General features: G+C 44.4%; 1 protein-coding gene across 1 annotated transcript in view; it reads right to left on the bottom strand.

Moving 5' to 3' along the window:
• CCDC170 (coiled-coil domain containing 170) overlaps positions 1-18,143 on the bottom strand; it is a 97,443-nt gene that overhangs the window by 49,432 nt on the left and 29,868 nt on the right. The window contains exons 7-8 of the mRNA XM_040350880.1: positions 10,044-10,229; positions 5,081-5,398 (exon numbers count right to left, since the gene is read on the bottom strand). Of these exons, the coding sequence (XP_040206814.1) occupies positions 5,081-5,398; positions 10,044-10,229 (504 nt within the window). The remainder of the gene's footprint in view (positions 1-5,080; positions 5,399-10,043; positions 10,230-18,143) is intronic.

Here is an 18,143-nt window from a genome sequence, read left to right as displayed (position 1 = left end):
AACTTGGTATTTTACAATGGAACCCAAGGTGTCAGAGGTAAGAGAGGGTCTGCAGAGTCGGGGTGGCCAGTGGGGTATATCATCAGCCCCCATGGGGGTACCGTTACACTGGTCTATAAAAAAGACACGCTACTGCAAACCTAATTATTTATTATAGATAGATTTGCAAAGAGTAAGGTGACTTTCCAAAGCATGAAACCTTTCTGAGCTCCATTAACTAGTTGGGGTTGATCAGTTGTGGTAGTCTAGAAGTTTCTAAATTAATATGAATCTACTGTGTAAGATCTGGCTTAAAATGTACTATAATTTTGATTTCCTAAATTAAAAAAAGAGCCTAATTGAATTTATGACCATGGATTAATAATGCACTGGCCAGGGGTTTTACAATATATCCTTCACAATGCTAATAGGGCCATTAACACTAATGTGCTGTGGCAATTGTGCTAGGTGAGTTGCCTTCTCTATGTGCGGTGCATTGTGAATGGTACTGCAAGTCATTGTACAGAAGAGCCCAACGAACTGCAGCACATCAGAACACATATATCATGCATTGTGTTTAGCTGCATTTTTAAAAATGTTATGTATTTTTATCCGCTGTGGTGCATGTATTGTGAATGTGCTGCCTTAATGACACTAAGGCATGCCTTAAAGGGGTTGTAAAAGATAATTAATTTTATTTATTTTTTAAATAACAAACATGTTATACTTACCTCCACTGTGCAGCTCGTTTTGCACACAGTGGACCAGATTCACAAAGAGATACGACGGCGGATCTATGCGACTGATTCATAAGAATCAGTTCCGCATAGATCTCCCTTAGATCCGACTGGTGTAAGTGACTTACACCGTCGGATCTTAGGCTGCAATCTCCCGCCGGCCGCTAGGTGTCGCCTCGGTCTTTTACGCGTCGGATATGCAAATGAGGAGAACCACCGATTCAGAAACGAACGCCCGCCCGTCGTTTTTTTTTTTACGTCGTTTGCGTTCGGCTTTTTCCGGCGGATAGTTACCCCTGCTATATGAGGGGTAGCTAATGTTAAGTATGGCCGTCGTTCCCGCGCCGAGTTTCAAATTTTTACGTTGTTTGCGTAAGTCGGTCTGGAATACGGATGGCCGCAATTGACGTTGCCGCCGAAAACAATGACGTCCTAGCGACGTCATTTGGAGCATGCGCACTGGGAAATTTCGCCGGCGGCGCATGCGCAATTAAATCGGCGAGGGAACACGCCTGATTTAAATTGTACACTCCCCCTAGCGGCGGAATTTGAATTCCGCCGGGAGAGTTACGATCCGCCGGTGCAAGTTTTGAGGTAAGTGCTTTGTGAATACTGCACTAGCCTCGCAAAATTGCACCGGCGGATCGTAAATCACATAGATTACGCGGATCTAAAGATCTGCTAATCTATGTGAATCTAGCCCAGTGGCTCCGAACCTGGTCTTCTGGGGTCCCTCTGCCGCTGTCTCGGCTCCTCCCCGCAAGAACTAACCCCCTTCATGGGAGCTCTCTCCCATGGGGGTTAGTTCTTGTGGGCGTGCTCCCGTAATACAGGAGAGTCAGGACGCCCACTAACACATAGCTCCTTTATCTGCAACGTAGAGAGTGTCCTGACTCTCCTGTAGTCCAAGGGAGGGGGCGAGCACGACACTCCACATCAGGGAGAAAGCCTTGCATTACTGTGTGGAGTTACAGACAGAAGAACAGGAAGTGAGGATTTCTCATGCCGCGTACAGACGGTCGTTTTATGCGATGTAAAAAAACGACGTTTTTAAAAACGTCAATTTAATTGACCGTGTGTGGGAGAAAACGTCGTTTTATGTCTTCTGAAAACGACAAAAAAAAATTTAAGCATGCTTCAATTTTATGTGTCGTTTTTCAAAACGTCGTTTTTTACTTCACAGAAATTGACCGTGTGTAGCAAAAAACGACGTTTCAAACAACGTTTTTACACCCGCGCATGCCCAGAAGCTAGTTATGAAGCGAGCTTCAATGGAAAAACGTGGTGAACGTAACCTCGCTTTGCTAGAACATTGTGAAAAAACGATGGTGTGTAGGCAACGTCGTTTTTGAAAATTGAAGTTTCAAAAACGTTGTTTTTTACATCGCATAAAACGACCGTCTGTACGCGGCATCAGAAGAAATAAGGACATTTAAAAGCAAAATTGAAGGATGAGGTAAGTGAAGGAGGACTGCACTAAGGTAAAGGAAGCTATTTAGGAAAATCTTTTTTACCTTTACAACCCCTTTAACCACTTGCCGTCGCCGCACCGTCGAAATACGTCCACAAGGTGGCTCTGCTGGGCGAGAGCACGTAATATGACGTCCTCTCTCCCAGCCGCCACTAGGGGCGCGCGCGCGCCCCCCGCTCGCCCCCGACTCCCGTGCGTGTGCCTGGCGGGCGCGATCGCCGCCGGGCACACGCGATCGCTCGGTACAGAGCGGGGAACGGGAGCTGTGTGTGTAAACACACAGCTCTCGTTCCTGTCAGCGGGGGAAATGCTGATCTTCGGTTCATACAATGTATGAACCGAGGATCAGTGTTTCCCCTAGTGAGGCCACCCCCCCCCCCCCACAGTAAGAACACACCCAGGCATACTTAACCCCTTCCCCGCCCCCTAGTGTTAACCCCTTCACTGCCAGTGGCATTTTTATAGTAATCCAATGCATTTTTATAGCACTGATCGCTATAAAAATGCCAATGGTCCCAAAAATGTGTCAAAAGTGTCCGAAGTGTCCGCCATAATGTCGCAGTACCGAAAAAAAAAACGCTGATCGCCGCCATTACTAGTAAAAAAAAAAATAATAAAAATGACATAAAACTACCCCCTATTTTGTAAACGCTATAACTTTTGCGCAAACCAATCAATAAACGCTTATTGCGATTTTTTTTTACGAAAAATATGTAGAAGAAAACGTATCGGCCCAAACTGAGGAAAAAAAATGTTTTTTTTATATATTTTTGGGGGATATTTATTACAGCAAAATGTAAAAAATATTCATTTTTTTCAAAATCGTCGCTCTATTTTTGTTTATAGCGCAAAAACTAAAAACCGCAGAGGTGATCAAATACCACCAAAAGAAAGCTCTATTTGTGGGAAAAAAAGGACGCCAATTTTGTTTGGGAGCCACGTCGCACGACCGCGCAATTGTCTGTTAAAGCGACAGAGTCCCGAATCGCAAAAAGTACTCTGGTCTTTGGGCAGCAATATGGTCCGGGGGGTAAGTGGTTAATAGAAACTTCTCCAGCAACTTTACCCCTCCCCCAAACTCCCTACATAAACTTGTTGTAGTTGCCAGGGGAGCAGCAAAGGGAAATACTATAGAGCAGGGGTCACTAGGGTGTCAATTACAAAATTACAATGCCTGGCCTGCCTATGTTCCACCCACTTCCCTAACGTCACTGACAAGAGGAGGTCAGTGTGTAAAAGAAGTCTGCCACACACCTGCATTCTTCCTCCTGTTGATACCTGTGCACAAATTAAAAAACTATACAATTCCAGTACTGTTCACTAGCACACGGGTTGTAAAATGTACACTTATGCTGCGTACACACGGTCGGAATTTCTGACAACAAATGTTCGATGTGAGCTTGTTGTTGGAAAATCCAACCATGTGTATGCTCCATCGGACATTTCCTGTCGGAATTTCCGACAACAAATGTTTGAGAGCTGGTTCTTAATTTCTTCAGACAACACAAGCTCTTTGCGGAAATTCCGACCGTGTGTACACAATTCAACGCACAAAAATTCTACGCATGCTCGGAATCAATTTGACGCATGCTCAGAATCATTGAACTTAATTTTTCTCGGCTCGGCTGAAGCTACAGTGCGAAACGCGTTTCGTTCCAATTTTTGCTGTGGCATGTTCATTTTGTGATCTATTTTAATAAAAGGAAAGTTTTTTGAGTGCGGCTGTCCAAGTTTCCTTCGTATTTTTGCATCACCGTGTTCTTGACCTTCGCAATTTCTGACAACATTTGTGTGACCGTGTGTATGCAAGTCAAGTTTAATGGAACATCCGTCGGAAAAAAATCCACGGTTTTGATGTCGGAATGTCCAATCTTGTATACGTGGCATTAATGTGAAAAAGGTAGCTGACCCTTTGCTGACCCTTTCTGTGGAGTGTCACAGCTTTGAGACTGATGGGGCTGCTGACATCACATTCAATATGACCACAATCAGCAGCAGTCTCGGGGCTTTTGGCTGTCTACACAAGGGAGGCTTCTATAAGTAAATAAATAACACACATAAAATAGGGTAAATGCACATGTAGGCCCAGATTCACGTACCTGAGCGCATCTTTGTGCGGGCATATCGTATCCTATTTACGCTGGGCCGCCGCAACTTAGACAGGCAAGTGCAGTATTCACAAAGCACTTGCTCCGTAAGTTGCGGCGGCGTAGCGTAAATGGGCCGGCGTAAGCCCGCGTAATTCAAAGTTGGCTGGTAGGGGGCGTGTTGTATGGAAATGAATCGTGACCCCACGTAAATGACGCTCCTAACGAACGGCGCATGCGTGCGCATGCTCAGTGTCACGTCGAATTTTCGCCCTAAACTACCCCGGCTCAATGCTTAGTCGACGTGAACGTAACCTACGCCCATCCCCATTCACGTACGACTTACGCAAACGACGTAAAATACGACGGTGTTCCGACATTTCCGACGTCCATACCTTTAACATGACTTACCCCTGCTTTATGAGGGGTAAAGTTACGCCGGTCATACGCCTTACGTAAACAGCGTATTTTAATACGCCGGGCACAAGTACGTTCGTGAATCGGCGTATCTAGCTAATTTGCATATTTGACACGGAAATATACGGAAGCGCCCCTAGCGGCCAGCGTAAATATGCACCCCAAGATACGACGGCGTAGGAGACTTACGCCGCTCGTATCTTGGCAACAGTGAGGCGTATCTGATTCTATTAATCAGTCGCAAAGATACGACGCCGCACATTCGGACTTACGACGACGTACGTGGAGATACGCCGTCGTAAGTCCTTTGTGAATCTGGGCCGTAATCTTTTGGAAAGATTTTTGGTTGAAATGCATGATCTGACAACAGGAAAATTGCGTTTACTTACAATTTTTTTGCTTTCCACCATTCTCTGTAAATCATGTATTCTCTCCAAAATAGCTTCTTCTTTGGGCTTCACAGTAATAGAAGCATCGCTGAGAGCTGCTGCAACCTCATCCATGAATAAGTCCAGTAGATTCTGGGCAGCCTTTGCCTCCCCAATGCTGCTTTTCAGAGACACGTCGAGCTCAGTGGAACTTTTCTTCACCTGGTTCAGTTCTTGCTTGCAGGCCTCCCAGGCTCTCTGTGATGCCTTCAGCCTGTCCTGCAGCATTACAATCTCCTTTTCTAAAGCTTGCTTGGTATCACTGACACTTTCCAAATTCTGGAGTGAAATTTAAATGAAATGTTTAGAGCGCCACAACAACAAATACACTACGTTAGAAAATGTAATTAAAGTGTTACTAAACCCAGGGCCCTGCATTCATCATATCTGGTCTCCAACAGTACACAGAACATGGAAATGCAAATATTTTAGTAAATATAAACTTTTTAAATTCCTTTTCTCATCAACAGTATATAGAGGTTTTGTGACTTCTATCGGTGTCCAGCCGAGCACTGGTTGAAGCTTGTAGGAGGAGTTTTTATTCTCCTCTAAATGCCCTGTGAGGCTGCATGACCCCTGACCCTCTGTCTGGACAGTGCTGATTGGCCCTGTGCTAATCCCATGCATCCTCCCCCCAAAAAAACAACTCTCTAGCAATACACTCAAAACTGAGCATGTGCAGCACGCCTCCTAGGGCTCTGTGCTTTCAGCAGATATATTGGAGACAGTAAAAGAGTAGGGTCAGAGAAGACAGGATCAAACAGCCTTTTTACACAATGTATACAAGCATCTACAGACTGATTTTACTGTTGTGGGTTAAGTAATACTTCAAAGGTCAGTTGAGCGAGCTTTCATTATTTGGTATTTAAAGCGGGGGTTCACCCGTACATAACACTTTTTCCCCTTAGATGGATGCTCGTTTTGTCTAGGGCAATCGGCTAGTTGTTTTAAAATATGATCCGTACTTACCGTTTACGAGATGCATCTTCTCCGCCGCTTCCGGGTATGGGCTGCGGGACTGGGCGTTCCTATTTTGATTGACAGTCTTCCGAGAGGCTTCCGACGGTCGCATCCATCGCGTCACGATTTTCCGAAAGAAGCCGAACATCGGTGCACAGGCGCAGTATAGAGCCGCACCGACGTTCGGCTTCTTTCGGCTACTAGTGACGCGATGGATGCGACCGTCGGAAGCCTCTCGGAAGACTGTCAATCAAGAAGGAACGCCCGCTCCCGAAGACCCATACCCGGAAGCGACGGAGAAGATGCATCTCGTAAACGGTAAGTACTGCTCATATTTTAAAACAACTAGCCGATTCCCCTAGACAAAACGAGCATCCATCTAAGGGGAAAAATTGTTTTATGGGTGAACTCCCGCTTTAAATGCTCACTCTTCCATTAATTAGTGAGAACAAGTCATCAGTGGGTAGTTCTAATAATCTGGACCTCAGCACTTGAATTTTTATAAAAATCTTGTGGATTACTTTATTTTTTATCAATTTCATTATATAATACCACAAAAGTATCAGCCTGAGTGTCAGGTTATAGGGCATTCTTATCTTCTGCCTAATATCAGTGCTCATAAAGCCGCGTACACGCGGTCGGAATTTACGATGGAAAAAGTCAGATGGGAGCTTTTCATCAGATATTCTGACCGTGTATGCCCCATCGGACTTTTTCCGTCTGGATTTCTGACGGACTTAGATAGAGAGCAGGTTCTCTATTCATGACTGACGCGGCTGGAGCTAGTGACATTTGTTATATAGGTGAGGCGGGGCCACCCGTCACGTGACCCCGTCCCCCTCTGACGCACCCTCTGCTACGTCACTGGGGAAGCCCAGGCTTCCCCCTTGCGTCAGAGGGGCGGGGTCACGTGACGGGTGGCCCTGACTCACCTATATAAGAAATGTCACTAGCTCCAGCCGCGTCATTCGCCAGGCTGTCTCGTGACGCACTACCCGCAGAATCCCCGCACTGAGGACTCCCGAAAGTGGGTGCAAATACTTGTCTTTGACAGGTATCTGCACCCCCCCTTCCCCCTGAAAGGTGTCAAATGTGACACCGGAGGGGGGGTTACGATGAGCGGAAGTTCCACTTTAAGGTGGAGCTCCGCTTTAATATAGTGCAGCTTTCCAGTTCTTAGATGAAGTGCCTGCATATTTTTTTCAGACTTTTTTCCCTTTATTTTCTCTTGGTAACCCTGCAAATAACACACTTCTTGTCCCTTGGTGGCTATGCTCACTCCTTCACTTCATGTATGAAGGTAAATTCTTGTTGCACCCAGGCTTGATTTCAAACATGTCTGCCTTTGTTCATCTCTATTACATAGAGGAAGCTAGGAATAGGTTTACCCAAGAAACATAAGGATGTTTGAGCTTTCTGTTAATATTACACAAAATAACATGGACACTGTACTTATTGAACATGATCTTAGCCTCAAAAAAAGAAAACAAATGCAGTCACCACACCAGGACTGGTAAGCAATATCTTAATTTTAGTTTTTAGGTTTATATAAGCTCTAACTGTGTAACCTAAAGTGTAGGTTCACCTCTCAGGCCCCGTACACACGACCAGTTTCCTCGGCAGAATTCAGCTTCCGACCGAGTTTCTGGCTGAATTCTGCAGAGAAACCCGGCCGTGTGTACAATTTCGCCGAGGAAGCCGCCGAGGAACTCGACAAGGAAATAGAGAACATGTTCTCTATTTCCTCGTTGTTCTATGGGAGCTCTCGGCCCGCCGAGCTCCTCGGCGGCTTCAGGGCTGAACTGGCTGAGGAACTCGATGTGTTGGGCACGTCGAGTTCCTCGGCCGTGTGTACGGGGCCTTAGAGAACATGAAAAGAAGAAACACCATTTATCTCCCCACACCCCACTCCAGTTCCCGCTGTAGCCGGTGTAGCAGTCTGGGGATTTGAAATCCCCACTCTTCTCCTTCTCATTAAGTGCTTCCAGGACACAACAGAGCAATTCTGATTGTCAGCGGCACCACAGAGCAATTTGCTCATCCATTTAAAATCCCTGAACTGCTACACCGGCTGTTTGGGCATTGACAGCTCATCGCCCATGGTTGTAACTACAGTGGGGACCAAGGGTGGTTGGGGGGTGTGTAGCATGAACTGGGTGTTGAAACCAAGCTGTAAGGACAAATAGTAAAAGTGTACTCACGGCACAATCTAGTAAAAGATGTTTAATGCAGTTGTGACAGTTAATGGAGAACTGATACTAGAGGTAACTATGACTCAAACCTACCCCAAGCCCATTAAACTGAAGACACAAGGCATATTCAATTGCTTTCACCATATGCTATCAACCTTGTAGACTGCATCTTCTGTGTATTGTCACTGTCCTATATTGACATTGTCACCACTAAATGTAACTGACCAATGCTTTCTTTTTATTAAAGAAGCAAAAGCTCCTTTTTGCAGCTGTGCAGAATACAAGGTGTGTCCAAAAAGTTTGGTGAATGGTCCGATATCTCAATGGCAACATAGGCCAGGTGTGCGCGCATGCACATGGCTATCCAGAGACACATCGAGAAGCGCCACCTAGCGTGGAGTACACATGACCTTCAGGGTAAACCCGCTGCAGACAGTCGAACATGGTCAGAGTGAGAGGTAGGGTCACAGTGCAATGGAGCAACGTGTGAACATCAAGTTCTGCTACAAATTGAGGAAAAGGGCAGTGAAGATGCATGAAATGTTGGTGTAAGTGTACAGGATGGCAGCCATGAGCAGAAAATGTGTTTAGAACTGTCTCAAATGCTTTCACGATGAGAAAGTAACAACTGAGGATGAGCCATGTTCCAGGCAGCCATCAACAAGCAGAACCCCAGGCATGATCGAGCGAGTGCGACAAATGCTAGCACAAAATCGGCAACTAACTCTACAATTGATGGCAGAGGAATTGGGCATTAGCAAGGACACGCTGCACACCATGGTCCGTAAAGATTTGTGTACGCGGAAGATCTGTTCCAGGTTTGTGCTGCACAAGCTGACAGATAAACAGAAAGCAAAACAGATGGAAACCTCTGGAGATTTCATTACCATGTGTGACCAGGATCTATCCTTTCTGTAAAACCATTCTTAGCTTGGCGCGGCGTGCCTGTTCTCGATCATCCACTGTACTCCCCTGATCTGGCACCTGCGGACTCTTTCAGTTTCCCTGCCTGAAGGGCATCATGAAAGGCACATGTTTTGAGGACATGTCGGCAATCGAAGAATGCGTGATAGCGGTTCTGCGATCCCTTAAAAGGCCTTTGCTGACAGTTTTCAGAAGCTGAATGAATGTTGTAGGGAAGGATGCTGATTATTTTGAAGGCCAATAAAGGTAATTTGTTTGTATATTCTCTTTTGTTTGTTTTCTGATACCATTCACCCAACTTTTTAGACATATCTCATATGTTTTATAAACATAAATATTGTCCATTACAAAACAGCAGCCCGCCATAGATTAAGGCCCCTTTCACACGGGGCGGATCAGTAATGATCCACACCGTAAACCTCTGCTTGCTCAGCGGGGATTGCTCCGTTGATCCGTTGATCCGGATGACAGGGCGGTCCCTGCACACTGTCTTTTCTCCGCTCTCTCCTATGGGGGGATCGGATAAACACGGACCGTCTGTCCGTGTTCATCTGATCCGATCCGATCCGCAGACGGAAGGAAAAATAGGGTTTTCTTCTGTCTGCAGAATCGGATTATTGCGGAGGCGGGCGAGATCGGGTGTCAGCGGATGTTCATCCGCTGACATCTGCAATCTCACAGGAACCAATGTATGTCCCTTTTTCATCCGCAAACAGATGGATGAAAAAGCGGACATACGGTCCGCAGGTGTGAAAGGGGCCTTGGCACAATTCACATCAAGACTATATATTGGCCTTGCTTTTGGTTATTATGTACATCTATGAGTAACATAATAATTTTACACAAACCTTGCAGAGAGTGTCAATTTGTTGAACAAATGAACCGTTCTTTTTTTTCTCTTTATTAATTTCAGAAACAAGTTTCATGATGGTTTCCCTGCTGGCTTTTGATTCTGTCTCATGAACGTTGATGGTTTCCTTTTGAGTGACGACATTACCCTTCAATTCTATATTCTCTTTCAAAATATCACCTGCCTGAAAAACATAAAAAGATTGTTGTGAATTGGTGAATGAGTCAATCTCTACACTACCTAAAATTTCCATTTTCTGTGACTTGTCAATTTTTACCACAGAACAGCAAACAGTAAGCAGAATGTTCATCACCATGTGAATGTCTAACCATGGCTGGAATCAACAAGCAGGCTCCATCAGACTTGTATCACTATAATTATGCCTGAAACATGTCAAAAGGTAAAGTGCTGGATTGCTCTGTGTTACAATTACCCAACTAATAACAATCTAAGCCTATTTGAAGGCTCATTAAGATATTAACCATGCTGTAAGTATATGGTAGCCACCCTGCAATGTAAAGTTAGACAGCTTAGAAGTCACAGTCAGCGCTTCCTAAGATTTATAGGCAAACAATAAAGTCAATGGTATTCCAATTCCCCCGATTGGTAAGGCTGGGTTCACACTACGGTTTTCCCGTCCGTCAGCCGCATACGATTTCAGTATTGAAAACGTACGGGCCCGGACGGGAAAACGTAGAGATAGAGAATGCATTGCAAATCGTATGCACTCGGATGCATCCGGGTGCGTACGATTTGCTGGCAAGACGTTTTTTAAACGTACGCAAAACCGTGTTCAACCACGGTTTTGCGGTCGTTTTTAAAACAGTATGGCAACCGCATACGTTTTCCTTTAACATTAATGTTAATGGAAAACGCACATATGTGCGGTGCCATACGTTCCCGTCCGTTTCAGCCGCATACGTTTTTTCATATAAATCGTATGCGGCTGACGGACGGGAAAACCGTAGTGTGAACCCAGCCTAAGGAAATTTTTCCCAAGATATATAGGCAAACAATAAAGTCAGCGGTATCCAAATGCCCCGATTGGTAAGGAAATGCTTCCCAAGATACGGTATATAGGCAAACAATAAAGTCAGTGGTATCCAAATGCCTTGATTGGTAAGGAAATGGCCTATGGCTTCAGTTCACACAAAGGGCCAGATCCACGAAGCAGTTACGCTGGCGTATCTATTGATACGCCGCGTAACTGCTAGTTTGCTCCGGCGTATCTTTGTTTTGTATCCACAAAACAAGATACGCCTGAAGCTGGGCAAGATCCGACTGGCGTACGTCTTAGTACGCCGTCGGATCTAAGGTGCATATTTACGCTGGCCGCTAGGTGGCGTTTTCGTCGATTTCCGCGTTGAGTATGCAAATTAGCTAGATCCGGCCGGCGCATTTTTTTACGTTGTTTCCATAAGGCTTTTTTCTGGGTATAGTTACCTCTGCTATATGAGGCGTACTCAATGTTAAGTATGGGCGTCGTTCCCGCATCGAATTTTTAATTTTTTACGTCATTTGCGTAAGTCGTTCGCGAATAGGGCTTTGCGTAGAATGACTTTCACGTCGTAAGCATTGGCTTGTTGCGGGTTAATTTCGAGCATGCGCACTGGGATACCCCCACGGACGGCGCATTCGCCTTTCAGAAAAAATGTCAATTACGTCGGGTCAAGTCAAATTAACATAAAACACGCCCCCATCGCACCCATTTGAATTGCGCGCCCTTACGCCGACACAGATACACTACGCCGCCGTAACTTATGGCGCAAATTCTTTGAGAATACTGGAAATACGCTGTAAGTTACGGCGGCGTAGTGTATCTGAGATACACTACGCCGGGCAGAAAGAAGCGCCGCTCTTCGTGGATCTGGCCCAAAATCTTTTGTTTTATCATCAGCAGGTGAAAAGTGCAAGGCAACAGGGCCACTGTGGTGTCAGATTTTTTAAAACTAGGCTACAAATTGTATGGATAGTAGGATATCAAATCACACAACGACTTTTGAAAAAAAATTAAATCAGCCCAAAACCATTATAGTTTCCGTTTAAGCAACCAGAACAGAAACTTGCATCAGTTCAAGTTCCTGAGACATCTGGAAGGCTTGTCCATACAATTCAATATTTGTCTGTACCGACTTTTTCCTACTGTCAACTGGGGGCAATACCCATATAAATGCCTTTGTGTCACAGCATGTATCGAGGGCTGTTCGTACTATTCATGATCCTGACACATTTGTTAAAGTGGAGTTCCACCCATAAATATAACATTACATCAGTAGTTTTAAAAAAATGTCATTAGTCCTTTACGAAAAAAAATTGTTTTTTTAGATGCCTTCAAAGTGTTGTTGCTAGGCAGAATAGTTAATCTTCCCACTTCCTGCACCTAGGTGCTTAATGCTTCCTAACCTACACCGCACAGACTCCTGGGAATGTAGTGGGTGTAACTTTCCAGGAGTCTGTGCATTTCCCAGTCTCAAAGAATCATGTGACTTGGACAGCACAGGTGCTGAAACCTGATCTGACACTGCTTGTGCAGCACTGATCATGTGCGAGATTTGCAAGGCTGAAATCCAGGAAGTCATACAGTCTGGCTTCATGATGCACACACTTAAGATGGCCCCAGTCAATTTCTATTTTATAAAGTGTCTAAATGCTGTAACAAACTAACAAAACGGACCTTAGTTTACAGACTAACTTTACTAGAATACATTAAGCTTGTGTATTACAGGGGTATTTATATTTAAAAAGTGAAATTGTGGCCGGAACTCCGCTTTAATGTGTACTGTTCAACACAAGCTGTCACCAAACAGTTCATTTCTTTTCTTATCAAATGGTTGATGCCAACACCCCTCTCACATACTCATGCAAATTATGACATTGCCTTGCAGGGGAAGTTTTTTTAACTGTGGTTTACTACCGCTTTAACAAATGAAACCTAAACAAAAAAAAAATTCTGTCATGAACACCTTTACTCCAGTCTTCATTTGCTGCTATGTTTGATGGCAATGCCATCAACCCCGCCATTTTTTTCAATCCTGCAATGTTTCTCTTAAAGGGGTTGTAAAAGTACAATTTGTTTTCCTAAATAGCTTCCTTTACCTTAGTGCAGTCCTCCTTCACTTACCTCATCCTTCCATTTCGATTTTGCTTTTAAATGTCCTTATTTCTTCTGAGAAATCCTCACTTCCTGTTCTTCTGTCTGTAACTACACACAGTAATGCAAGGTTTTCTCCCTGGTGTGGAGTGTTGTGCTCGCCCCCTCCCTTGGACTACAGGAGAGTCAGGACGCTCTCTACGTTGCAGATAGAGAAAGGATCTGTGTGTTAGTGGGCATCCTGACTCTCCTGGAGTCCAAAGGAGGGGGCGAGCAAGACACTCCACACCAGGGAGAAAGCCTTGCAATACTGTGTGTAGTTACAGACAGAAAAACAGGAAGTGAGGATTTCTCAGAAGAAATAAGGACATTTAACTGCTTGCCGACCAGCCGCCGCAGTTATACGCAGTTATACGGCGGAAGGTCGGCTCTGCTGGGCGAGATCACGTAGCTATACGTCACCTCGCCTAGCAGCCAATAGGGGCGCGCCCGCGCCCCCCACTCGCCCCTGATGCCGACGCGCGTGCTCGGCGGTGTGATCACCACCGGGCACCCGCGATCGCTCGTTACAGAGCGAGAACCAGGAGCTGTGTGTGAAACAGAGGGAGAAATGCCTGATTGTCTGTTCATACAATGCATGAACAGCGATCAGTCATTTCCCCTAGTCAGTCCACCCCCCCCTTCAGTTAGAACACACCCAGGGAACATACTTAACCCCTTCCTCGCCCCCTAGTGTTAACCCCTTCCCTGCCAGTGGCATTTTTATAGTAATCAATGCATTTTTATAGCACTGATCGATAAAAATCGCTGATCGCCACCATTACTAGTAAAAAATAAAATATTAAGAAAAATGCCATAAAACTATCCCCTATTTTGTAAACGCTATAACTTTTGCGCAAACCAACCAATCAATAAACGCTTATTGCGAAAAAAAAATACGGAAAATATGTAGACGAATACGTATCGGCCTAAACTGGGGAATTTTTTTTTTTTAATATGTTTTTGGGAAATATTTATTATAGCAAAAGGTAAAATATATTAATTTTTTTCAAAATTGTTGCTCTATTTTTGTTTATAGCGCAAAAACTAAAAACCGCAGAGGTGATCAAATACCACCAAAAGAAATCTCTATTTGTGGGAAAAAAAGGATGCCAATTTTGTTTGGTAGCCACGTCGCACGACTGCGCAATTGTCAGTTAAAGCGACGCAGTGCCGAATAGCAAAAAGTGACCTGGTCTTTGACCAGCAATATGGTCCGGGGCTGAAGTGGTTAAAAGCAAAATCGAAGGATGAGGTAAGTAAAGGAGGACTGCACTAAGGTAAAGGAAGCTATTTAGAAAAAATCTGTACCTTTACAACCCCTTTAAGCTGTTTTTCTGAATAATAACTGCTATTTCAACAGATTTTATGGACTTTAGTTCTGTCCAAATGAAAAAAAAAATGCTTGCCTCAAATAGGCAAGTCTTATTTTTCACCACTGCTTTTCCTATTTACTGGCTGTTCAAAATAAGAAATACAATAATTTATAGATTAGATGAAAGGTCAGACCACATCATTAAACCAAAAAGAGAGAGAACTGAAGGAGAGGGGGATTTGAAACAAAAGGACAGTCTCTCCATATCAGAGTCAATAGGGAGCTATGTAAACTGCAAAGTAAACACTTGGGCCCAGATTCTCATATCTGGGCGTAAAACTATGCGGGCGTAACGTATCTCAATTACGTTACGCCGCCGCAAGTTTTACGGGCAAGTGCTTTATTCACAAAGCACTTGCCTGTAAAGTTGCGGCGGCGTAGCGTAAATCCTCCGGCGCAAGCCCGCCTAATTCAAATGATCCGGGTAGGGGGCGTGGATCATTTAAATTAGGCGCGTTCCCGCGCCGAACGTACTGCGCATGCGCCCTCCCTAAAATTTCCCGACGTGCATTGCGCTAAATGACGTCGCAAGGACGTCATTGGTTTCGACGCTAACGTAAATGGCGTCCAGCGCCATTCACGGACGACTTACGCAAACAACGTAAATTTTCAAATTTCAACGTGGGAACGACGGCCATACTTAACATTGACTGCGCCTCATAGACCCAGGGGCAACTTTACGCGTCGCAAATCTTACGTAAACGTCATAATTTCACTGAGTCGGTCGGGCGTACGTTCGGGAATTCGCGTATTTTGCTAATTTGCATACTCGATCGTGAAAACGACGTCGGCGACACCTAGCGGCAAACAAAAAAATTGCATAAGAGCCTTACGCCTGTCGGATCTAATGGTTATCTATGCGTAACTGATTCTAAGAATCAGTCGCATAGATACGACGGCCCAGATTAGGACTTATGACGGCGCACATGGCGTTGTGCCGTCGTAAGCCCTTTCAGAATCTGGGCCCTAATGTACAATTTATGTGAAGAGATAAGAAAAGTGTTACTCTATAGTGAAGTGGATAGTAAAGAATTACTATACAATATAAAATGAATGAAATGGCAAGGGGTTAATGCATAATGACTGCAATAAAATGAAAGAATGTGAACGGCCTTAGGGCAGAAGGATAGCCTGAATGGTGAGCTGCGGCCAGTAGCAGATAATGGCTAGAAGTAGACATGACCACTGTTGTCACAACACCTTTAACATACTCTTTCTGTAGCATGGAAATTAAAACTAGGTAACTCCCTAAACAAAGAAAAAAGTTCTGTATTCTCCGACCAGTCCTTTGCATGTCATTTCCTGTTGCTACTATTCCAACCATCATTGCTAAGATGTACAAGGTCTCCAGCACAACACCCAAAACAAAAATGAAACTGGCAGAAAATATAACTACGCCTGTATGTATTCAGTCGAACACCTCCTGTCTAAATAATGAAGAGGGAAAATTGTGTGAATCATTTATGGAGTGAATTTTGTTTGCTCATCTGTACTCTCTCCATAATGCTGGCCACACACTGGTATCCCACCTGTTAATGGATTAAGGATTTAAACGTTCACTTCATATGAATTAACATGTCTCAATAGCTTTAGCAAAAAGCTGAGGTCTGCTTGCAATGCGCTGAAACAGGCATCAATGCTTCCTGCCGAAGTTGAACCTGCAAGGGCCTACATGGAAAAACATTGGGCTAGATTCACGTAGCTGTTACGGTGGCGTATCTCCAGATACGCCCCCGTAATTTCAAATCTGCGCTGGCGTATCGTTACGCTGATACTCAAAGGCAGATACGCAAAAAAAATAGGCTTCCTCCGCCGACGTAACTTGAATACGGTGGCGTATAATTGTGTGCAATTCTACGCTGGCCGCTAGAGGCGCTTCCGTTTTTTTCGGTGTAGAATATGCAAATGACCTAGATACGCCGATTCACAAACGTACGTACGCCCGGCGCAATTTATTTACGTCGTTTACGTTAGGCTTTTTCGACGTAAGGTTGCTCCTGCTATTAGGTGGCGCAGCCAATGTTAAGTATGGACGTGGTTCCTGCTTCGAAATTTTAATTTTTTACGTCGTTTGCGTAAGTCGCTCGCGAATAGGGCTGGACGTAATTTACGTTCACGTCGAAAGCAATGACGATTTGCGTCGGAATTTCGAGCATGCGCACTGGGATTCTGTCACGAACGGCGCATGCCGTAAGTTACGAGCCAAGTGCTTTGTGAATACAGCACTTGCCTCTCAAACTTACGGTGGCGCAGCGTAAATACGATACGCTGCGCCGCCGTAAGAAGGGGCGCAGCTACGTGAATCTAGCCCATTGCATTTTACCATGCAGGCCAGTGTGGACGTAGCGGGGTTCATTTACTAAAGGCAAATAGGCCATTTGCTTGGCAAGGGAAGTTTTACTTTGAAAGGGAATTTACCCCACAATTTAGTGAATGCAGTTAAAACTTCACTTTGCCAAAAATATCCAGTCACATTCAAGAAAAATAAATTGCACATTTACCTGTACGTGATTGGATGAGGGAAGTCAGTAGAGCTTCATCTCATTCACTAAGCTGTGAGGAATATTGCCTTGCAAAATAAAAAAAAAACAATAAAACTGACTATAAGACCAGCTTGGAAAACTTCCCAGCATAGCAGGATTGCCCAGTGGGGCAGCAAACTACCATTCTTATTTTTCAATGAAATCGACATGAACTATTTTATTATTATATCTTTTCAATTATATATAAATTGCACAAAAGTAAACCAAACTCAGAAAAATAGAATACTAAAGCCTCGTACACACGATCAGTCCATCCGATGAGAACGGTCTGAAGGACCGTTGTCATAGGTTAACCGATGAAGCTGACTGATGGTCAGTCATGCCTACACACCATCGGTTAAAAAAACGATTGTGTCAGAACACGGTGACGTAAAACACAACGACGTGCTGAAAAAAACGAAGTTCAATGCTTCCAAGCATGCGTCGACTTGATTCTGAGCATGCATGGATTTTTAACCGATGGTTGTGCCTACTAACGATCGTTTTTTTCCCATCGGTTAGGAATCCATCGGTTAATTTTAAAACAAGTTGGCTTTTTTTTAACCGATGGTTAAATAACCTATGGGGCCCAAACACGATCGGTTTGGACCGATGAAAACGGTCCATCAGACCGTTGTCCTCTGGTTAACCTATCATGTGTACAAGGCCTAATAAGGTGTCAAGATGCAGTTTGGTGTAAGTGGCCACATACAGACATCTTATTTGATAAAAAAGAGAATTAGTAATGCACCATAGTTTAATAAAAAAAAGTGGGCGTGTAGCCCCTACAGTGCTCTTTCTGAGCTGGAAGCAGATACAAAGGTTGCAAACATAGCTGCTTGTGAGATTGGCAACCCTTCTCTACATAGGAAGAAGGACTCTGAAAAAAAAATTGCAATGCCAAAAGTAACTGTTTTATCTGAGGCTGCAAACCAGACAAGTGTTGTGGATAAGGGCTTCTAAAGGGAAAAGTCATCTTCTTCTTGCTGATTCATTTGTAAGAAGTGTTTCTTTAGGAAATCAAACTTACGGTGGCGCAGCGTAAATACGATACGCTGCGCCGCCGTAAGA

This window comes from Rana temporaria, chromosome 4, assembly GCF_905171775.1.
Source record: "Rana temporaria chromosome 4, aRanTem1.1, whole genome shotgun sequence".
Taxonomy (NCBI): Eukaryota; Metazoa; Chordata; class Amphibia; order Anura; family Ranidae; genus Rana; species Rana temporaria.
The sequence above is the reverse complement of the archived record's forward strand: the minus strand, read 5'-3'. Positions and strand labels throughout refer to the sequence as shown.